Source organism: Pyrus communis, chromosome 10 (genome assembly GCF_041283825.1).
Source record: "Pyrus communis isolate YQ-2024b chromosome 10, ASM4128382v1, whole genome shotgun sequence".
In the NCBI taxonomy this organism is placed as follows: domain Eukaryota; kingdom Viridiplantae; phylum Streptophyta; class Magnoliopsida; order Rosales; family Rosaceae; genus Pyrus; species Pyrus communis.
The window spans coordinates 26,125,803-26,150,146 of NC_142574.1; the positions used below are offsets into that span (position 1 = coordinate 26,125,803).

Sequence of the window (24,344 nt, forward strand, 5' to 3'; positions counted from 1 at the left end):
AACCTCCTAACGAAGTGAAGGATTATAACTGTAATTTTGGTGAGGCAAAAGAAGGGGTGCGCGGGGAGAGGATGGGGATTGTGGTGCCAATGCCAGCCTTCTCAGGGACCCTCTTTTTATTTTCTTCCCCGCACCTTTGTGCCTTTACTGCTCAGACTCCATGCGTCCTCAATCCCAAGCTGGAGAGTGGGGTACATGAGAGTAACCAATCATTGTCTCTCTTTTGAGCTGGCGCAAAAGATTGTCAAGATTATGATATGCTAATCACACTTCAACCAATGCCTAGCTTTACTAAAATATCAGCTCTAACTAAAAGAGATTAAATGCGGTAGGTCGAAGCAAGAAGCTAGTTGTTTAATTGATTTAAGTGTCTACTTCTGTACTTCAGATTTTCTCATATCTTTTTCCTCAATATTGCTTGTATCAAAATAATCATAGGTTTTGAAGGCATTTTATTATATTTTTTTTACACAAGCAAGACAGAAAATAGGACTCAGATTTTAGTTTGAGTTCTTGGAACTAAAAAAGATTAAAGTTTATTACATGTTGAAGTGCACCCCTCATCACTGAAAAGTATTTCTTTCAATAGATTAGAATTTTTTTTGTCTTTTAATGCAACTAATATTAGAGAATGAGAATTCGAATAATCATGAATACAAGTTAAATTCTCTTAACCATGTGAATTACATGCCCCTTATAACAACAAAATATATTAGAATCCCAGCACTTATTCAAAATCTGAGTGATTGAAACAGTAAATTATTTTTGTAGTTAAGGAGTTAAGCTAGTAGGTCCTGCTCCGGTTGGGCAGGATAAATAGCCATGAAATAGTTTAGTAACTATCAACTGTCTCTAATTAAAAAATTGGATGGAAACAAGTATGCATATGGTCACTTTGAAGAAGCTTTAATATGTCATGTGCAGTTGAATCTGTGGGCCTTTGTCGTTTGAACCTTAAACGACATGCCCCATCAAAGTCTCTTCTGTCAAATCCATCACATATAATTTAAAGAATTTTGGAGAATTTTTCAAAGTGAAAACTATTGAGTGACATGTGAAGAATTTTGGAGAAGCAGCAACCTTATAATATTAATAAAAGTAGGAGAGGTGTCACACCATAGATGAATCAATGAAACTATATTTTCTGGCTTCGATGGAGCAATTATAAATCTGTAAACTTTGATGATATTATTATTTCAAAATGTTTGTTTAGATTATCACAATTCTTACATGTCAAGATTTAAATGAGAAGGAAACAAATGGATTTCAAATGATTCCTTGCATATAGTTATTTAAAATCCATTTCGTCTAAGTTATTTCAAATACATTTCATTCGATGTTTTCTAGTTTCGCAAATATACCCAGTCTTGGTGCCGAAACCAAATCCTTTATTTCAAATTTCTCAATCCAAATTAAGCCTAAGAAGATTATTCCTAACATTATTAGAGTTCTTTTGTTTTGTTTTTCTGTTCTTTTCTCTGGCCAACAAAGAAGTTACCAACGTTGCTATGCAACTACGATGACACATACGCAACATCCAAAAAATGTTTGTTGGGATTGGCCTTAGAAACTAGGGTATCTCCTAGGGTTAACTTTATTTTGGGTAATGCAGCTCCTCTTGTGGGTTCACATGTTACTTCTGTGGATAACCTCCAAATTCATATAAATTCTTCAATCGAAATCACAAGATAACAAGCCATGTGTTTTAGTACCTCTAATGATAGAGATTTGTCAGTTGAGAAAATTTAGGCCAACAGACAGTGTTGTACAGTTGCCTTGAGTCACCTCTTTGGCCTATTAATTAATACAGAAAGCAACATTGTCAATACATCATTATTTTATCTTCCTCCCTAATTACTATCTTTCGTATTCAACGGTATCAGATACCAATCTACATTGGGTAGTATAAACCGGTCTTTTCTCAATAGTAGATTACATGCATAAAAAGACTCTTAATAGCTATTTCCACATGATCAAAGAAACACAAATTTGTCAAGACAAAAAGGTTGGTTTTGGACATGATAAAATGCAGTGTTTTCATAAGGTGACTGGCAAATTTTAAGGCAATAATTTAGGAAAGCGAGATAAAGCACACAAACCATTAAAAACGTCGGGTCATTTTATTGTCCTTCGTACCAATAGTTGGATTTCTTCTATTTTTGAGAATGACAGAGAATACTTTCAGGAATTTTCAAATACAATTTGATCATGATAATGTGATGGGATGTTCCTTGTTGTCTTTGAGAAAGATAAAAAAATGCATGCATTATTGTTTGTACCAAAAATCAAATGCTGAAGTTGTCTTACAGACTTACCCTCTCAAATAGTTAAGGTTTTAGAGACATGTTGTCACGAGGACATTGCACAAGGTAACCCCATCTATGATTGGATTGGACGAATAATAATTCACACACACATATATACATACAGTATTAAAATCCGGGGACATCTTTTTTACACACATTTTGACACTTATTTTGTAAATCATTTTGTAATGTATTTCAACAATCTAAACCGTCTATATTTTAGTACATCATTCATAGATCATCCTCGCAAAGAACTAGACAAATCCAAAACCATTAAGACATTCATTTGTAGTGAAGAAAATGAACAAATATGGTTATATAAAGAAACACTAAATCTAATCCAACTATCATATGATTTTAGATTTGAGTGAGTTTTGATAAACATGCTCTTTTAAAGAAGATCTAAAAATAAATTGTTCAAATCATTGAAATACGTGGACACCATAACAACGTGTCTTTGAATCCTAAAACCCTAAACCCTACACACACACATACAACATGCCTCTAGACCTGTGTACGTGTGGGGTATGTAGTAGTGTATATCCTCAAAGGTATTTGGGACACCCTTAACTTGCTTGGAGGGAAAGAGAGCTATAGCTATAACATATTGGGCTCAACATGCATGTGAATACTAGTCAAACCTAGTAATTACAAAACCATGTATGATATTCTTTTAAACCTGTTCCGGTATTGCACCTAGTAAAAATAAGAGATGCCAAGCACAATAGTTAACAGTACACGTGAGTGATTGTTAGTCATTTATATGTGTGTACATTTACCTATGTGAAAAAGAGAGTTCACAATGCATCAACGACTAACAATCCTCAACATGGCTTGAGTGAATGTCCCTAGCATAATATTTAACGATTATGCCGCTAGATCATCGTTACTTGATCACTCTTGGTTACTACTATAGCATGCCCGCCCGGATGTAAAGAAATTTTGGGGGTCAAAGGATATTTGGGTGATGGCTTAAATTCAAGGCATACATGATATTTTTGGAGCCTAATTAGAAGGGAATAAAAGGTTGGACAAGAAAAGAAAATAATAATTAACAAAAAATAATAATAATGTATGGCTGGCCTGAGTGATGAGTTGTTAGGAGGCACTCTTAATAACAACCGAAAGGAAAGGGCTTTAGTTGCCCTTGTCCTTTTGTTCATCCCAGTTCCCATGCTCCAATCGAGAAAGGATCAAAGGGTCATAGGCCACATATAACTCTGTGATAAAAAATCATGTCTAATCGAGAGGTCAAATGGTCATTGGGCCAAATATAATTTATTATTTTAATTAAATTAATATGGTTACTTATATTAAACTACTTCAATAATTTTTAGAGATGGAATGTCAATATTTTTACGTCTCGAATTTCGAGTGTCACGTGTTGATGTACGAGTAACTTTGCAGATTTCTTGTTGATAAGGAATCTCAATAATTTTACATCTCGGATTTCTTTGGGCCAAAAGAAGCATGGAGTAGGCGTTTAAGTTTTATGTTGTTAAACGTTTTTTATAATGTTATTTAATGTTGTTTAATATTGTTTAATGTTACTTAATGTTGTTTAATATTGTTTAATGTTACTTAATGTTATTTAATGTTGTTTAATGGCTTAGGTAGTTATAGGAAGAAAAAAAATTTGTAAAAAAAAAAAAAAAAAAAAAAAAAAAAAAAAATCAAATTTAACAGCTAGCTGACATCATCAAGTAGCCATTGGGATTCAAAATGTTGGACCGGCCGTGGCTGGTTGGTTTGGGCCAGCCGATTGGCCCGATTCTCCAATTGTGGCCCGGGAGGGGCTTATGAGCCTTTCGGCCTAACCTTCAGTTGTAGACGGTTTTCGTGCCATTTCGGATTATTTTTGGCCTATGACCCTCTGGCTGGATCGGTTGAAAATGGCCTTAATTGTCGACGTTGTTGCTAGGCTGCTGGTGTCTCCCAGGGGCCACTGCATTCTGTTTAATTAGAAAAGAACAATACATGAAAAATTAATTACAATTGAATTATGAATTGTGAATAGTAAGATAGCATAAAAAGGGATTCAAACTTGAGATGACAATGAACGCACAACGAATTTGGTTACGTCCAAGTCTGCAGTTCGATTGTTCTAATGGTTTTATAGTCACACATCTGTTGTAAAAAAGGACAGAAACAACACTAAGGATAAAACTAAGCGTGTGGGGGCAATATTTTAAGGTTTTCTTTTTTTTTTTTTTTAATTTTTTTATGGTAGAATTTGAACTTGTGATCTCTTCGACATTAAGAAGAGAAATATCAGTGAAATAATAGCTATTTTGTTTCATAACTACGTATTAGTTTAGCGTTTTTCAAATTTTACAACCATCATTGATTCGAGGCAACACACACATAGTGTAACATCCCACATTGCCCAAAGGAGTGGATCCTATAAGCCTTATATGTATATTCCTATCTCTACCTAGCACGAGGTCTTTTGGGAGTTCACTGGCTTCGAGTTCCGTAGGAACTCTGAAGTTAAGTGAGTTTGGGCGAGAGCATTCCCAGAATGGGTGACCCACTGTGAAATTCTCGTCTGAGTTCCCAGAAACAAAACCGTGAGGGCGTGGTTGGGGCTTAAAGCGAACAATATCGTGCTACAGTGGAGTCGAGTCAGGGATGTGGTGGGGATCCGGGCCAGGATGTGACAATTTAGTATCAGAGCTAATTCCTGGCCGAAAGTGTGCCAACGAGAACGTCAAGCTCCTAGGGGGGTGGATTGTAACATCCCACATCGCCCAGGATCCCCTACAAGGAAGTTCTCGTGTGAGTTCCTAGAAACAACCGTGAGGGCGTGATCGGGATCCAAAATGAACAATATAGTGCTACGGTGAAATCGAATCCGGAATGTGATGGGGACCCGAACCGGGGTGTGACACATAGGCCATAGCTGCATTATTATCTAAAGCACCACAAATAAAACAAAATAAAAAGCGCCCACACACACCACACACACACACACACACACATATATATATTCTTTGATTGCTATGTACAGGAAAGTCCCCCAACAAGATCCAGTAATTCTGATATCTGTTTGTTTCTGCAAACTGTTAAACAACCCTTCACATCACAATCCTGCACTAGAACAGTAAAATTACACCAACTCTTGTCTTTGGCTGAAAAAAGGGATTACCTGCTTTTACTGACTCTAATTTGAAATACATTATGACTAGGAGAGCCGCTTTCCCACAGCTTTACTTCTGGTATCTTACCGCTAGATTGTAACTACGGAAATATTTGGATGCAATAGTCATGCTGCTAGATTGTAATACTGATTCACATGTTTTAATATGAGTGAATGACAATATAGATTCGATATGAAGCAAAACATGTTTCCAAAAAGAGGCACCTTTTCTCAAATTGTATATAGCAAGATGAATAAATAGTAGAGCTTGTTAGTTGTGGGTCTCTCCTAAAAAAACATACACACGAGTATATGTGGGAAAAGAGAAACCATGTATGATGTCCCATGATGACTTTTGACATGTTAAAAAAAGCAGATAAGTAAATAGGCAAAGATGAACAAAATTAGCTTCCTCTTCCAATGTTGCATGCTTCACTATGTTGAGTTTTTCGAAAGAAAGACGGTCCTCTGAAGCAAGAACTCGTTCCCCAGGTGCTGGTAGAGTCTAGTAATCCATCTGTGCCTTCACGACATCCACAATTGGAGCTCGACAGATTGGACATTTTCCGCTATTCCATTGCAACTCATGAGCACACTTGAGACAGGTGCACATGTGGCCACACCTGTAAATTTCAGAAATGGAGTCTCACAAGATGAGTACTATAGCCAACAAAAAATTGAAATGAAAAGATTTATACTCACATGAGAAGCCTTGGTTGGATAACAAGTTACCTGTACAAAAGTGAGTCGACTTTCACTTCGTGGCAAATGCAACAATTTCCTTTCTTTGGTAATCCATTTGCAGACCTTTTCCTCTCCGCTTGACCTGTAACATACAGAATAGTGTGCTGTCAAGAAACTGATCGAAAATAAGGAGTAATGCAGACACTCACACTTTGATTCTCGCTATTTTTGCTTTGAAAGAGTATTTAAAATTGTTCTAAAAAAAACAAATTAACAAGAGCAAGGATGTTTTTTAAAGACTTTTTCAGTTGATACATTTGTGAAAATTATGGTATTCATTTTAAATTGACCGAGGCCCTAAATTAAGAAAACGAATGAGTAGTACAACACGAACCTGAATGAACTTCCTGCTTCATGGATTGTTGCATTACCATTTGCATGTCTACACAGCTCTTAATTACTTTTCGTAGCTCTGACATCTCACGATAGAGTTGCTCCATCTGCCCTCTCATGTCATATATGAATTCCATTTCCTGCAAGTTCAGAAGTTTTATCTTAGATTCTTTACTGACCAATAAATTAAGAACTCAAAGTTGACGTAACTGTCGAGGAGAAAAAGTTAAACTCACAATTGAAGGATGACTTATAGGGGAAGAGAAGTGATGGTGATTTTGATGGTATGATGGAGGTGGTGATGGTGAACCATGGTGACTATTTGAACAGTAAGAATGAGATGGCAAATGTCGGGGTGGAGATGTAGAAGCAGCTCGATTAGAATCATCCCCCACTTCTATATCTTGATAGCTCCACGCTGTCATGTGAGATGGCGATGGCTGCAATGATGTGCATTGGTAAAAATCATCACTTGCTTCTTGATATTGAGCGCTAATTAGACTTCTTTCTTCTCCTCCTTCATCGTCGTTGTCATTATCATCTTCTTCCTCATCATCATCTTCTTCTGTCATGTTCTGATCTTCTTCTTGGTGTTCTTGTTCTTGCACTTGTTCTTCTTCTTCTTGACTGCATGCTGGCAGCAATTGTTGTTGTTGTTTTTGGTGATGCTGTTGTAAGAAAGTCATCAATTGATTCATCCTATCGTGGCTGATATCATCGTCTTCTCCTTCTTGACTGCCATTTGGTTGCGCTTGTATTTCTAAGCGAGATTCCATCAATCTGTCTATTCTGTCTCGGAAATCACTTGCAAGACAATTTGATACTGTTCTTCTGCATAGATCAATGTGAAATTCAGATGAGTAAAACATAAAAATATGGTTGTACTATTACAGAAGCTTACAACTAAACCAAAACACGAAAAGTTGAAGCAATGCTGGTGTACCTTTCGATAAGTTGGCGTATCTCCCCTTTGCCTGAGTTGGAGTTAAGCATCTCTTGGTACCATGCCTTTCTCAGGTTTTCCCAGTAGCTACGTGGGCGAGAAATCTCATTGATCCAGTCATAAGTATAATCTCCATAGTACTGGTAGTCATCCTCTAGTTGTTCTTCTATCTCATTCTCATCCCAACCAACCAAGGATGTGGTTGCATCTGCATTTTCTTGCACATCAAGGTTTCTAGCCTTCGAACTTGTTCCTTGCCAGATAACTTCTGAACTCAGGCTAACTTCTTCATGAGGATCTTCACTAACATGAGGCAAGTTGTTTCTGGCCTCTGAACTTGTTCCTTGCCAGATAATTTCTGAACTCGGGCTAGCTTCTTCATGAAGATGTTCACTAGCATGAGGTAAGTTGTTTCTGGCCTCTGAACTTATTCCTTGCAAAGTGACTTCTGAGCGCGGGCTGACTTCTTCATAAAGGTCCTCACTAACATGAGGCGAGGTGTTTCTAGCCATTGGACTTGTTCCTTGCAAGGTGACTTCTGAACTCGGGCTCGCTTCTTCGCAAAGATCTTCACTACCATGAGGGGAGGTACATCTAGCCATTAGACTTGTTCTCTGCACGGTGACTTTTAAACACGGGTTGGCTTCTTCATGAAGACCTTTGCTAGCATGAGTTGTGGTGTTCCTAGCCATTGGACTCGATCCTTGAGAGGTGACTTTCGAACTCGGGCTGGCTTCATCACGAAGATCTTCACTAGCTTTTGGCAAATTGTTTGTAGCCACTGAACTTGTTCCTTTCGAGGTGACTTTTGAACTTGGGCTACCTTCCTCATGAAAATCGTTACTAGCTTGCGTTGAGGTGTTTGTAGCCACTGAACTTGTTTCTTGACAGGTGACTTTTGAACTCATGCTAACTTTTTCACGAAGATCTTCGCTAGCATGCGGCAATGAGGCCCGCACGCTGGTTGCATTCTTCTGCTCAACTCTATCAACGTCACGATTAAGAGTGTTTTTGCTAGGCTTATTGGGAGTGGAGGAGTTTTTTGGTAGTACACTGGTGTTCTTTACAACCTCCTTTTGAGGGCCTTTTGGAATAGCTGCATCACTCTGATCAGTTGAGGCCTGCTCCACACCAGTGCTAAATCTCTCCCTGAAATTAAATGATTTAAATGTTACTTCGTTTTTCCAATCACACACAGTCCATTAACGATTCGTTTGGTGCCTAGGATTGGATTGGATAACTCACTGTATTCAAGGTAATCCAATCAAACAATCTGAAGCACCAAACAAACCCTCATATTATTCAGGAACAACTGATGACAGTTGACAGATTTTATTTCTTTCCAATTTTGTGCAATTATTAAGTTCTTTTTCTTTAACTAAGCATTTCCAAATTCAGAATTTATTTATTTCTGAACAACTGCATTTCTCACTGTGTGAGGAAGATTTAATTATACCATCTATGGAAACATTGCATTTAAAACGTTTAACTTCACTTAATTTAAGGTTTAAACTAATTAGAAAAATTGCATTCAGAGAGCAAAGTGCAAATTTAGCATCAGAACTAGCTTGTATCTTGGCATGTTTCAATGATCACTGTACCTGAGATGCATGATGGCAGACCCGTGTGGAACTTTGTTCACTTGAGATGTTGCCGGTTTCCGGCACGGTACATCTTGACCTACTGCCACTGCCATGCGGCGTTGTAGCAGTTTAAGCCGAAGCATTGACTGCAAACAAGCATAATATGCTAAGTAAATATGTAATTGCTTTGCAATTTGAAAATAAGGAAGAAAAGGGTTAAATATAATTCAGTGCACTGAAAACTAAGAACTAAGCTTGTTTAAGAAAACTTGAGTTAAAAAATCAATGAATAATTAACGCACCTGAATTCGTCCTTTGTGTGAAAATCTTGAAACTGCTCTGCGGTCTACAAGTGTGTCAAGCTCCTTATGTCGGTCGCGCTCCAAGTGCATCAGCAAATCAGCAAAAGCCTGCCTGCCTCTGATCATCCTCGGTGAACTTATAACCTGAGAGAACCCTTTGTGCAGCTGCTCTGTCTGATCAGACCCGAAAAGCCTCTCACGATCGCGCTCTCTAGATGGAGATGCATTGGTACAAGACTGCTGATCATTGTCATCACTAGAAGATAATGGACATTGCGCTGTCATTTTCAACCTTCTAATGATATCCGCAACACGAACCTTCTCTCTTTCTCTTTCTCTTTCCCTTGCATCTAAATTGCTCAGGGCATCACTTGTGGTGCTTTCCTCAGAATGTGTGTCCTCAAATGAATCCTCAGCAACCGGGCCGGTGTCATACCTCTCATCAACACAAACAGAGTCCCCTGCTTCAGACCCTCTCGACGATTGTTTCTCGAAAACTGGTGCATTCGAACCTACGGACTCATTGGAAGCACTGGATTCATTGGAAGCATTGAATATGTTCTCATTCTCATTGCTGCTGAATCCAGAGTTAGACCTGCTTGTCTCTGCGCTGCCATTGCTGCCATTGGAACTCATCTTGAAACTGTTTGATTGGTTCAGCCTCTTCTCCCATATTTGAACCAGCGAGGAAGCTCCAACTCTCAGATTGTAAATTCTCGCCAAGCTATCCGTTCTGAAAAGAGTCTCCTTCATAGATGTTGATGTCCTCGATGATGAAGGTGCGGAGTTAGGCACTGACAAGAGCTCTGCCTCTTGGCTCTGCCTCTCAATCATTGCCATTCCTTCTTTCCCTCCTTGTCTCGCAGCCTGTCGACCAAGAACTCGAGACTGCCTCGGGCTCATTGTCGAACAACCACCATCTCTTTCAACATTTTCAATGTTTCGGTCCTTGGAGTTGTTGCTTTCCTTGTCACTGGAGGCAGATATTGAAGAGACAGAAATGCAGGTGGTGAGGTGATTCCTCACCAAGCTATTCAGATTCTTCTGAAAAGCGGCCTGCGTGGCCTTGGCATTTCTCTCTCGGCACCTGTCTCGCCGGTTGTGATCCCTCAACACGCACCCAAAAGGCGCAGAAGACGCCATTTCAACTTGTGATGATGCCATCTCAGAATTCAAATGGTCTGAAGCAATTACTGTAATTACATAGAACTACAGAATTTTCAGAGGAGCCTGAAATCCAAACCAGAAGGAGGAAATTAAAGAACCCATATTGAAAATTCGACGGGCGGGGGGGATTGAAAACAAAGAATCCAACCTCACAAGAAATATCTTGTATGTGAAGAGAGGAAGAAAATGGAAGATCCCAAAGAGTCTGAGAAAGGAGCGAAACAAGCCGCTAATTTTACACAAAAACAGAGGAGCTTTCTTAGGAACAAAACAATTTGTCATCCGCTCGTATAATACCTCATTCTTGTTTGCAATTTTTGCCTATTTTTAGACACGCTTTTTGGTAACCACCACCAATGCACAGACACAACAAACAGAGTTGGCCTGTTGCTGTACAAAAAAACAAAAAAAAACAAAAAAAAAAACAGTGGAAAGATAAAAAATTTGAAATTTTCTGTGTGTATTTTTATGTGGGTTTGTCTTGGATTGCCAAAATTTGAAGGTTAGGGAATCAAATCATGAGATTCTAGGGAAAACAGAGGATGGAAACAGAGGAGGACAGAATTGCACTGATAAAACAATGAGATGATTTGGTGTGAAAAAATAGGGATTGAATAAGAGAGAGAGACGTTGGTTTTTACTTTTTAGTCCGTTGGGAATGTAGGGCCATATGGTTGTTTCTTTATTCTTTTCCAGAGTGGTTACGCCCAATCATCTGTCTTATTTTTTTACCCATATTCATAAAAAAAAGTGCATTTTTGCACTATGGTGTATACTCACCATCTTATTTATCACCGTTAGATAAGTTTGAATTTTAAGATTTGTGCCAATCTACTACACAAATCTCGGAATTCAAACTCATGCAATGATGATAAATAGGATGGTGAGCAAAAATACTTCTCATAAAAAAGAACAATAATATTTGATTCGATTTAGAATATAGGACCGAGATTAAAAGTAAGTAATTTGAAAAACAAGAGGTAATCCAAAACACTCAATTCGTGTCCTTATTTGTTGTAACGGTGATCCATTGGAGTCCATGGTTATAATTTTTTGGTTGTAACATATTAACAATTGCATTGATTAGATTACCATATTAACACACTAGCCTTTGAATTCTGTTTGCTCCACCTTCAATGCCGTTTTTCGAGTCAACACTCCATCCAATTTTTTGTTTTTGGTGTTTTCTAACCTTTTTAGGTTGGATTTTGTGACATTCTAGCAAGTCCAATGCAATATTATAACACAAAATGTTACTATCGTTTGGTTAAAAATGAACAGTATTGGAAGTATTTCGTTAAAACTCTATTGAATAATACAATGGCTATCGTTTGGTTTTTTTTTTTAAATAATAATAATAATAAATAATAAAAAAAACTTTCTTTAACTTGTATAATAACATATGGTATACCAAAAAAAAAAAAAAAAAAACTGTTCATATTCTGAACATACTAAAAAATCTCTCATGATTAAGGAAAAAAAGTAGACAGTGGGTCATCATGCATATTCATTATATAGCCAAAAATTACAATGCATGAGTGATAACTTTATTTTAAATTTAATGACATTTAATGACTAACATCATTCGAAAGAAAGAAAAAAAGACTATTACTCAAATATTATTTTTACTGTGTTAATTTGGTAATAGCCAAGTTAATTAGAATAATGTGTTACTCGTAATTTTTAAAAATTTAGTGTAATCTTCATATCGTAATATTATATCATCACCAAACCATTGATGAAAGTAAAATGCTCATTCACTTACCAAATAGATGACGAGCTTATCAGCAGGTAGCCAGGAAGTATGTACTCATATCAATTAGCGTCATATAATGACTATGTTAATATTAATAATCAACAATGATAAAAAATTTCGCTGACATATTGTCATTACTATCCGAACTTAAAAATAGTTCATCTCTTTATCAATATCGATAGCATAAACACTGAATATTTTCATTAATATCGGTGCAGTGACGAATATTTTTTTCATCCATCATTTCCTATAATGACTATAGGCTTATTTAGATGTGCTTTTAAAATAACTGAAAACTCTTTTGGTTAAATTGATTTTGAGTTTCAAAAGCACTTTAAGTGCTTTTTAGAAGAAGCATAAGATATGTGCTTCTTGCAGGAAGCACTTAGAGCATCTCCAAAAGAAATATCAAAATTGCCATATAGGCATACAACAGTAAAAAATGGCAGCAAACTCTGTCCAAACGAGCCTTCAATTTCTTAGGTGGCACTGAGTCATTTGAAGGCAAAGTTTTTTGTTGTCAAATTTGACAGCAGATGTCAAATTTATTAAAGGATATTTTAATAGATTAATATAATATATAATAAATGTTGTGATGTTTTTTAAATATTTGATTGGTTGTCTTAATCATTGGACTCTACAAAAAGATAAAAAGTTTATTGAATAACATGATTATTTAACATATCGGGTGAAGTAAATATATTGTACAAAATGTCAAATTGCCACATAAGCTATCAACTATCATTTTGATGTTTAAAATTTGATATCTCCCTTGGAGATGCTCTTAAAGTGTTTTTCCAGGATCCACTTGAATTTTTATTAAGGATTAGTATTAAAAACATTTTCATAAAAAACATTTTTTATCATTTTAAAAGCATATACAAATGAGCCATATGTTAATATCAAGTAATCAAACAACTAATACCCAGTGTTTAGTTCCCATTTTACTTTTAGGCTAATATTGATGTTTGATTATAATTTTTAGGGGAAATTACTTTTCCATCCTTCTTTTTTTAATTTCATTGATTGAAACCTTATTCCTTTTTAAGTTTTAATCAAGGTTCCTTAGTTTTAATAAACATCATTAATTATTTCAATAATAAAATATTTTACATATCAAGATAATTAAATTTTATTTCTAAATTATTCATTTAGTGTTAGAAACGTTGCATTTATGGCTAAATTTTGTATCATATATTTTTATTTTTAGTTTGTACCCATTTTAATTTGCAACCTTTTTTATTAAATTGTGCCAATTTTCTATTCAGTTTTAGTTTGTGCCCATATATTAATTGTTTTTTGTGTCCATATTTTTTTAACCTTTTATTTGTATTAATATTGTACCCATTTGTGTCACATCCCGTGTGACATCCCACATCGCACAGGGGAGTGATCCTTATATGTATATTTCCATCCCTACCTAGCACGAGGCCTTTTGGGAGCTCACTGGCTTCGGGTTCTGTAGGAACTCCGAAGTTAAGCGAGAAGGGGGCTAGAGCAATCCCATGATGGGTGACCCACTGGGAAGTTGCTCGTGAGTTCCTAAAAACAAAACCGTGAAGGAATGGTAAGCCCAAAGCGGACAATATCGTGCTACGGTGGTGGAGTGGGCCCGGGAAGTGGTCCGCCCCGGGCCGGGATGTGAAAATTGGTATCAAAGCCTAACCCTGGCCGCGTGTGTGCCGACGAGGACGTCGGGTCCCTAAGGGTGGTGGATTGTGACATCCCACATCGCCCAGGGGAGTGATCCTTATATGTATATTCTCATCCTTACCTAGCACGAGGCATTTTGGGAGCTCACTGGCTTCGGGTTCTGTAGGAACTCCGAAGTTAAGCGAGAAGGGGGCTAGAGCAATCCCATGATGGGTGACCCATTGGGAAGTTGCTCGTGAGTTCCCAAAAACAAAACCGTGAGGGAATGGTAAGCCCAAAACGGATAATATCGTGTTACGGTGGTGGAGTGGGCCCGGGAAGTGGTCCGCCCCGGGCCAGGATGTGACATCCCGGCCCAGGCCCCACCACATCTGGGGCTTGGAACGGATAATATCGTGCTACGATGGTGGAGTGGGCCCGGGAAGTGGTCCGCCCCGGGCCAGGATGTGACATCCCGGCCCAGGCCCCACCACATCTCAGGCTTGACTCCACTGTAACACGATATTATCCGCTTTGAGCCCCGACCACACACTCAAGGTTTTGTTTCTGGGAACTCACACGAGAACTTCCCAGTGGGTCACCCATCATGAGATTGCTCTCGCTTGCTACTCTCTTAACTTCGGAGTTCCGATGGAACCCGAAGCCAATAAGCTCCCAAAAGGCCTCGTGCTAGGTAGAGATGAGAATATACATATAAGGCTTTCAGGATCCACTCCCCTGAACGATGTGGGATGTTACAATTTGTCTTTAAAAATGTACCACTTTGTTATATGTAAAATGTACCAATTTTTTTTTTTTTTTTGTAACTACCATCTCTTTTGTGTAAAATGTACCTGTTATTTTTTTTTATATGAAATGTACCCATTATATAAATCGTATCACCTTTTTTTGTATAAAATATACCAACTTTTTGTATGTAAAATGTATTGTATAAAATTACCAATTTTTTGTATGTAAAATGTCATTAATATAAGTAATGACAAATCATGGGTTTTATTTAAGTATAATTTTTTTTAATATTTTCAACAAATCATGGATTTTATTTAAAATCTCATTAATATAAATAACTACAAATATCAAATTTTAATTTAAAAATTATAATAACCTACATAGAACTGCATTAATTTCAAGGACTTCAATAAACAACCGAAAACCAACAAGGTTTTAATAAAAGAACGTTGATGAATAAGGATCGCATTCAAAATCACCCTAATTTTTATTAATTTTTCAAGTCGAGAGAAATTATCTTATTAAAGTTTCACAAGAAATTTTTAACAATAAAACAATATGGTAACTACTTACTATTTTGGTCTTAGTGATAATTTATATTGTTTATTCTGAATCCCTTTCTACCAAATCCACCTAGTTTGGGATCTGGGTCATTGAAATTTGTTCCAACAACTACAAACAGATGACCCCTTTCAAAGTTATAATAACTGTGACTGTTGAATAAAATTCAACGGTTTAGACCTGGACTAAGTGAATTTAGTGGAAATGGATCGAGAGTTTACTGTCCAGAGGACGAAGTATCCAGATTGAAACGGGCGCTAACATGCTATTTGGTGAAAAATTTAAGTTGCTAAATTGAAATTAATTCTCAAAAGGGGCGTTTCGATAGATTTTCTCATTTTTAGGTGACAAATGTAATTTGGCAAGAGGTCAGGTGACAATTTAAAAGTATTCATATATTTTAGCCTCGCACAGAGTGAGAGAGAGAGAGAGAGAGTGAGCAGTGAAAGGAAAGTTTTGAAGATGCCGATAACTTCAACGATGGTCGGAGCCCTATTGGGTTTGGGCACCCAGATGTACTCCAACGCCCTCCGCAAGCTCCCTTACATGCGCCGTAAATTTTCTCTCTCTCTCTCTCTCTCTCTCTCAATTTCTCGTTTCATTTCTCAGGTGATTGAATTGACTTATGAACCCTAACCCCCAAATTGTCGAATGATCCGATTCAGATCCTTGGGAGCACGTTCTGGGCATGGGATTAGGCGCAGTTTTTGTTAACCAGCTCGTCAAATGGGACGAACAGCTCAAAGTGGACCTCGATAAGATGCTCGACAAGGCCAAAGCCGCCAACGAACGCCGTTACATTGGTAAACATTTCCGACCCAATTTGACAATTGGTTCATTTCTCAATTTCTCATGATTCAAGATTGTATCTTTCGACAACCCAACAATCCCATTTGTGTTTTGGCGTCTCAATTTTTGAGCTTGATTTTGATAAGTTCATTATTTAGATGATTTGCTAAATTTCGAAACACGCTATGATTAATCTTAGAACCCCATGTCTCGTTTGATGGATCAGAATACTGTTTTCAGATGGTATTTGCCTGTAATTGTGGTATGGATATTGTGGGAAGGCTGAATTAAAACGTTTTAGGTGAAATTTTGTTGGATATAAACTTATTGTCACTCTTTCTTTTTTCTTTTCCTGTCCCTCCTTGCTCTCTAGCTCAAGGTTGGTTCATTAAAAATGTGGGATCTTTATAGAAATGTGAATTAAGAAGACAATTTTGATATTCCTAATCAGGAAATCCCAGTCCTTGTGATACAGGGCTACCTAATCTCTGAACGTGATGCCAAGGTCATATTGGCCTATCAGTCTACCAGATAATCTTACTGTTTATAAATTCTGTAGTATTTTTTTCTTTCTTTAAATGAGCTTTACTTACTTTTGTTTTATGGTAAGGATGATTGAGAAGAAACATTTTTTTTCTTCCTTTTATTACAGTCATCTAATCGATCGTGTGTCTTGTTATATGCTTTAAAGGCAAAGACTAAAGAATTTGTGCATGCAGTCCCTAATTAGTTTGTCATCTTATTGTTTGGCGTTCCTCTTAATTTCCTATATTATATGGTGAGCTGAAAAATTCGGATCATTTTGAATCATCGAACTGAAATTAGATCTGTAATATTGTCAGTGAATCATTTTCCATTTGTTGACCCCCACATTTACCCCGCCCCTAACTGACAAAACCATGAAGAAGGATACTATTAATAAGCAATTTTTTTTTTTTTTTTTTTTTTTCTGAATTGTTAAAATGATTATGGCTCAAAACAAACTTTTGTGAGGGAATGTACTGATCCTTGGGATTATTTATCTATTAGGAGTTCTTCTTTTGCTAATCGTTTGGATTCTGGTTTGGTCCTTACTTTAAGCTGTGTTGTGCTCGACTAGACTATGGTTGAATGCTTTGAATTTACTTTATGCCCTCGTGCTACCCCTGCTTTCAACTCCCTTCATCCCTTCTACCCATCAAATGATTTTTCTTCCACATCTTTTGTCTGTCAGATCCCTTCATCCTTTATGTTTCAGTATATCTTAAGCTTAAAGTTCTGAATTATATCCCTATGCCTCCAGACTTACTAAGCACCCCTAGGATTACTTGCTTTTGGAAGTATAAAAGATATTCCTTTTTGGTCAATATAAAAGATAATCTACTCATCACTGAATAAATGTTACAGTGTACAGTTCTACATGTGGAAGTGATCCGGCATGGAAAACTTGGTAGCAAGTTTTTTCTCCAATCGAGCCCTTACGGTTTGTGGATTTTGTTGGGACACACATTCATTCTTGTATCTTTTGCTTTGTAAAAATATGAGGAAATGCCAAGGGCGTGTAACTTATTGCATACTTGGTGTTACACTAGAATTTGAATTGCTTTAGCAGTTTTGTATGTTTTTTTTTGGGTGCATAAGTAGTCTCTAGCATTAACAGTTCTCCTTGGTTGGTCCACTACAATTTTTTTTCCATTAATTGACTTTTATGATGGAACTAATTTGATTGGTATTCTTTTCATTTTATCATTTCTGTATAATTCAGGAAGTAAGACGAAGACAGTTTTATTGTGATTTAATCTGTGCAAGCATATCGTTACGTTTTTTTTTCCCCTTCTTAATATTTCTTGTCTATCTGCAGATGAAGATGATGATTAGCTCGCGTGTCAATGTGTTGTGGCATTTTCAGAAAGGTTCCATCTTCTACGAGACGGTTCGGCCTTAATGTCTTTGGCACTTTTTGTTTTGAAATTAATGCTGATATGTTTGCAAGGCTGCTGAAAAACTTTCCCAATTTTCTGATCTTTTTGTGATGCATAAGCTTTGAAATACTTTCATATTGCAAAGCTGAACGGCGTTTCTTTAATAACAAACGGAATGAATTCAGTTGTTCTCCTAGCTGCAAGTACAAATCCGTCTTTTGCGGATCCTTCGAAATGGTTGCAACAGTTCTCTTTCTTGTTTGTAAAGTGGTTTGGTTATATATTTCCTTTGTGAAGTTGTTTGATCACGCACAAACCTGAATGAATCCGTCTTTTAGATAGAGTTTTTAGGAACAGTTGGACCAACTCCTGTTTGTTTCTAGGTTTTTGTTCTAATGCGTCAACTGTGACGAAAAGATACTAGTTCCGTAAGCATTCACTTTCCGTTTTGATAAGGCTATATTTTAAATTACTCTAATCTACGAGATTCGGGAGTAGAAGTTCTGTACAAAGGGGCGGGTACGCTGCCCTGCCCAACCGGGGGATTCAAACTCGACGGTTGATTCACAGGTGATAATATAAACTTTCACAAAACAATCTTATATAATTGCCTCAAGCAAAAGCCCCATTCGCATCAGTGGCACCCTGTAACAAAATGCTGCATTACAGTTACAAGCCCAAACCAAACCAAATCAAACCAAATGAATGGAAACACGACTGAATTGGTCCTAGTTACTCTCTGAGACGGAGTGGTATATTTATATTAACGACAAATTTTCATCAATCTTCCGAAATATGATTCACTACTTATGTGTAAGAATCTAAATTCGTCTTCTCAAACTCCACTGACCGATGATTATACACATGTAGTAGTTGTTCACACGCTTTTCGTGACGAAGGCCTCTCTGCCGGGCTGGTTTTTGTGCACTGCAGTGCAATTTCAAGAACCTGGAACGTGGCGTTTTCTTCTCCGGACAAGAGTGGTTTCAGTGCAGGGTCTATCAACTCTTCACGAGTAGAATCCTGCATTTCAATATGCATCTCGACCCATCTCACCATGTCCATCTCCACGCCGAAAGATGAATCTGTCGGCATTCTCCCGCTTACAAGCTCCATTAGCACAATCCCCATGCTGTAGACATCACTCTTTTCTGATGCCTTGAGTGAATAAGCATACTCTGAAATCATATGAAATTACAGTTAGAATCAAACGCATAGATCATTCATGTCAAAATCAAACTCTAAATTCGGTATCCGAAGTAATTCAAAGCATAACTGATTAATACCTGGTGCTATGTACCCGTAGGATCCAGCGAACCATGTATTAGATTCTGTATTAGACTCGTAGTTCTCATTAAGTGTCTTGGCAAGGCCGAAATCCCCAAGATGTGCCTCCATATTTGAATCGAGCAAAATATTGCTCGACTTAATGTCCCTATGGATGATCTTTGGCGCGCAGTCATGGTGGAGATACTCCACTCCTTGAGCTAATCCAACCGCAATCTTTAGCCGTGCCTCCCAATCAAGGCTTTTCTTCTTCTTGTTACTTTGCTCCTGGTGTATCCAATCATACACACTTCCGTTCTCCATGTACTCGTATATTAACAGATTGGATCCTGCTCCTTTGTTGCTGCAGTACCCCATTAACTTCACCAGATGCCGGTGTCTTATCCTTCCAAGTGTCTTAATCTCCCTCGTGAAGGTTTTGTTCGCCATAAGATCATCTTTACACAAAATCTTCTTGACTGCCACAGTTTCTCTGGTTCGCAGTTCAGCTTTGTAGATTACTCCCGACCCTCCTGAGCCAATTACAAACTCGTTGCTCAGATTCTTTGTGGCGTCCATGATGTCTTTCCATTTGATATCTGGCTTGACAGAACCATTTGAGAAAAGCAGTCTTCGCTGAGCATGGGAAGAACTGGACGAGTACAAGAAGTTCATTTCACTGGCTTTTCGAAAAGCTTCTCGCTTGTGTTTCAGGAGAGAAGTAGCTCCTAATATCAGTAGAGCAATTGCAGATAGAGTACATATTGCAGCAATGGCTACCACTGCCAATTCTGTTGGATCGGACTGCTGCTTTCTGCCAATGCAGCTTCCAAGAGGGCTTCCACAAAGATGCAAGTTTCCCGCAAAAGCCTCAGCCGGCCAGTGCGAGAATTGCTTGCTCAACTTTCCTTGCAGATTGTTGTAAGACAGATTAAGCTTTCCCAAGCTAATCATACCACCAACTGGGGAAGGGACTTCGCCAATTAGTTGATTGTGAGATAGATCAAGCACTTCAAGTTTTGACAGAGCCCCAATAGATGCAGGAATCTGACCACTCAAATTGTTGTAACTGAGGTCTAAAATGCTCTGAAGATTTTGGAGTTGTCCAAGCTCATAAGGTAAGTCACCATCAAATCTGTTCTGCGAGAGCCGAAGCTCATACAGCTTGCCTAGTTTCCCAATGGCAGGAGGGATTGGACCTGAAAAATGGTTGTGGTCGAGGTTTAGGACATTAAGTGATTCCAGGTTACCAATCTCAGCAGGGAGGATTCCATTGAGAGAATTCTCACTCATAGAAAGCACTAGCAGTTTAGAACAATTGAACAATTCACTCGGAAGAGACCCGGTGAAGCGATTTGAGGACAGCTTCAGCTCTCCTAACTGAGGTAAACCTCCAAACCACCTCGGAACTGTGCCTGAAAGAAGGTTGTCGTTCAAGTCAATGTGGGACAGTTTCTTGCACGATGAAAGCTCGTCCGGTATTGATCCTGTGAGCGAATTTCCCGACACATCTAGCAGTGATAGCTCACTGATATTCCCCAATGTGTGTGGGATTTTACCAGTAAACTGATTGTTCCCTAATCTCAACCTCTGGAGAGATTTCGAATTTCCGAGCTGGGAAGGAATCTCATGATCAAATGCATTGTCAGTGACATCAAACGAAAGAAACGAACTCGAGCTACACAATGCAGCAATGCTTCCATTCAACTTGTTTCCCGATAAATTCACTCTAGTCAAATTCACCATTTTAGCCAATGTATCAGGCAGATTACCTTCAAGTGAGTTGTTGTACAGCATGAACTGCTCCATAGCTCCAAGGGACCCGAAAGTTATCGGTATCCCGCCAGATAAACGGTTATCCGCCAAATCAAGAATAGTTATCTTGTGACAGTTCCCCAGTGTAGCGGGAATCTCACCCACCAACTCATTTTGCCTGATATGAAGTAAGTTCAAATCTTTGAGCCTCCCAATAGTAACCGGGATCTTCCCGCTGAACCGGTTTCCAAAAAAATCGATCATCTGCAAGCTCGAACAGTTGCCAATCTCCATTGGGATTTCTCCAGAGAGCTGATTGTCGTAGAGATACAGAATCTCGAGCTCCCCAAGCATTCCAATCTCGCTCGGCAGAGGGCCCACCAAGTTGTTATGGTACAGAATAAGTGACTGCAGATTGCTGAGGTTTGATATCAGCGGAGAAATCGAACCCACCAAGCTGTTGTTGTGGAGCAACAGATCGGTCAACTCTACTAGTCCATAAATCTCATCTGGGATTGACCCGTTGATCAAGTTATTGGACAAGTCGAGCTGCTTCATTGATCGGCATTGGCTTAATTCTGCTGGGATTTCGCCAAAAATTCCGGAACTCGAAATCATTAAGAGCTCCAAACTTGTTGTGTTGGAACATAGATTTCTTGGTATGACACCGGAAAGACTGTTGTTTGATAAAACTAAGGTTGCCAGCTGAGACATGGTGCCAAATTCGGCCGGAATACCTCCTGTGAGCTTGTTCACGGATAAATCAAGACTCTGAAGATTTCCCAGTTGAGATATGGACTTTGGCATTGGACCTTCAAGTTGGTTCCCCATGAGATTCATGTATCCGAGTTGACTCAATTCACCGAGTTGACTCGGGATTTGGCCGGTGAGGCTGTTGTTTCCCAAGTTCAGGAGCTGGAGGTTACCGAGACGGCCGAGCTCCGCGGGGATTGTTCCGTTGAGGGTATTGTTGGCAGCTGTGAAGATAGTGAGGCTGGAGCAGTTCCCCAACTCAGCAGGAATCAGACCTTCGAGTTGATTGAGCTGCAGGATTAAGTTCTCGAGTAGGCCGAGTTGGCCGAGTTGGGGAGGTATTGGACCGTTGAGGCTGCATGAGGCCAAACCAAGCGTGACCAAATTGACAAGATTGCCAAAAGTGGCGGGAATGGATCCAGTGAGCCCATTGTCGCCGATTCTCATCACTCGGAGACTCGTCAGCGAGCCGAGATGAGTCGAGATGTCCCCAATGAGCTGGTTTGAAAAGAGAAGCAAAGATTCCAAGGACGTGAGGTTAGAGAGGGTTGGTGGGATGGGACCCGAGAGGCGGTTAGAAGAGAGATCAAGGTGGAGCAGGTTTTGCAAACTACCGAGTGAGGGCGATATCGACCCGGCGAGTGACGAGCCGGAAAGGTTGAGCCCTACCACTTGGACCGAGTTGTCCAGCGAGTCAAGCGCACAAGTCACACCTCTCCAAGTACAGAAATTTGGGTCGCTTTCGGACCAGCCATGCAAAACATTTTCTGGGTCTCCCACAATTGCCCTCTTCACCTCCAAAAGCACACTCAAAGTTGTATTGCCATCGAGCTTCCCCTCGCAGAACATAAACCCTAATGAAAGATGCAGAAACAGAGCAAGAAAAAGTGTCAAAATTGCATCTCTTACTAAAGCCATTTTTCTCAGAACCAAAACAGAGCAGCTCGAAGCTAGATGATGAACTGGTTGGAATCTACAGTTTCATTGATGGGTAAGTGTAAAGCTTGCATCTTTAGTTTGGATGGTTGAAAGTTGGTCTTGGAGTTTGAGTGCTTGCACGTGCAAATGTGCATGGAAGATTGAATTGGGCGGTAATTGAATGCACTGGAAAATTGAGTTTTCTTTTTTCTTGCAGGAGTGGGTTTATGATGGAGGCCTAAAAATGAGTGCAAATCTAGAGAGAGAAAGAGATGGGAGAGAGAGAATAAATGAGGCTACAAGTGTCTTATCAGCTGTACTGCAACTGCAAGCTGCAAATTCCTATCAATGTGAAAACAACACTAGTCTTAAATAATGGGAAAAAGTTGGATTGAGAATTGAGAAGGTCAAACTAGGTCAGAGAAACACCAAGAGAATATTTTTATATTTAAGAAAAATGGTTTTATTATCCAATATAAATGTGACTAGGTACACAAAGGTCAGAGTGTTTATGCAATTTGCAGTGAAAGAAAAAGAAAACAGAAGAAAAAACAGATTGACGGTGAAGATATGGGCTTACACGGGAGGAGATACAGTGGTTGGGTGACCGACAGAGGACGATGTTTGTGGGTTTCACAAACTGGTGTATTAGCTCAAAAATGACTGAGTCCCTGCTCCGAAAGTGAGCGGTTGAATTTCTAAATTTTAATCAACCAAACTATGAAGAATATATAATATTTATGCACTTGAAAATTGCAAGCTTTAGAAAGTCAACAGAGTTCCCCCAAACCCTAGTCATTCCCTACGTAACCCAATTAACTTATAGTTCCATCCTCCTCTTTATATATATAATTTAATAATTAATTAATCATGTTTTGGTAGCTTAAGGCTTAGATGTATGATAGAAATGTAATACCATATACTTTATGTCATGCTTATTGGGTTTGAGATACCAAATCCTCATGTCCTTTTGTCCATTCAATAATCATAGTTCTTTGATATATAAGCTTGATTGGTTGTATGCAATATACTAAACCCTATTTTTACTCCAATTTGTGTGTATTATTTGTTTTGTTTGCCCACTCAATAATCATAGTTGTTTGATAATGATTTCTCAATTCTTGTACTTATCATTGATACGGATTTTTATAAATTTGGAAAGAAATTATTATGTGGTACCTGAACAAAGCTACATGGCGTAACCAGTGAAGAAAGTTAAGGTTTTATCTTAAAATTAATTGTTGATACTAAGGTAGTCAACATAAGCACATATAAGGTTCTTTAACTTTTTTTATATGAGATGATACTATGCATCCTCAAAATCAATTCATGTGTTATAGTATGAGTGAACGACGAGTTTATAAATACTTTACAAAGATTAACCACATATTCGTGTTTCTAGCTTTCGCGACTCTTTGGAGAAAACCTCTTTCAGAACATTATCTTAATTATTAGTTAATCAGTATAGCGTCATGAATAGTCTTCTTCATATAGTAGGCCATGCTCTTCCAGACTTCCATGCACATTTACATCAATAATTTCATCAAGTTGAAAATAAAACCAAAAACGCAGTTGCAAGTTTATACGAAAGTGTATATTACTTAGAAGTTGATAAGATGTGTTTATTTGGTCAGCATGCAACGACTCAATACACATTCTTCTTCCAGCCACAAAAGCTGCTGATATCTTTTGTATAACTGACACGGTGTTTTGGTCTATTGTGCAGCGTTTGCGATTATTTATCTG

At 38.2% G+C, this 24,344-nt stretch overlaps 3 protein-coding genes across 3 annotated transcripts; 1 reads left to right on the forward strand and 2 right to left on the reverse strand.

Annotated features, from left to right (window-relative positions):
* Positions 1 to 5,653: 5,653 nt before the first annotated feature.
* Positions 5,654 to 11,091, reverse strand: LOC137728469 (uncharacterized). The gene is made up of 7 exons (XM_068467249.2): positions 9,351 to 11,091; positions 9,067 to 9,194; positions 7,466 to 8,614; positions 6,759 to 7,353; positions 6,524 to 6,662; positions 6,178 to 6,271; positions 5,654 to 6,068 (listed from the first exon to the last, which is right to left on the reverse strand). Exons 1-7 carry the CDS (start codon positions 10,512 to 10,514, stop codon positions 5,951 to 5,953), a joined length of 3,387 nt encoding a protein of 1,128 aa, XP_068323350.2. The 5' UTR covers positions 10,515 to 11,091; the 3' UTR covers positions 5,654 to 5,950.
* Positions 11,092 to 15,610: 4,519 nt separating this feature from the next.
* Positions 15,611 to 18,102, forward strand: LOC137729789 (uncharacterized). The gene is made up of 3 exons (XM_068468811.2): positions 15,611 to 15,769; positions 15,882 to 16,019; positions 17,846 to 18,102. Exons 1-3 carry the CDS (start codon positions 15,679 to 15,681, stop codon positions 17,860 to 17,862), a joined length of 246 nt encoding a protein of 81 aa, XP_068324912.1. The 5' UTR covers positions 15,611 to 15,678; the 3' UTR covers positions 17,863 to 18,102.
* A 388-nt stretch (positions 18,103 to 18,490) lies between these two features.
* On the reverse strand, positions 18,491 to 22,942 carry GSO1 (Leucine-rich repeat transmembrane protein kinase). The gene is made up of 2 exons (XM_068466401.2): positions 19,193 to 22,942; positions 18,491 to 19,084 (listed from the first exon to the last, which is right to left on the reverse strand). Exons 1-2 carry the CDS (start codon positions 22,596 to 22,598, stop codon positions 18,714 to 18,716), a joined length of 3,777 nt encoding a protein of 1,258 aa, XP_068322502.2. The 5' UTR covers positions 22,599 to 22,942; the 3' UTR covers positions 18,491 to 18,713.
* Positions 22,943 to 24,344: the final 1,402 nt, after the last annotated feature.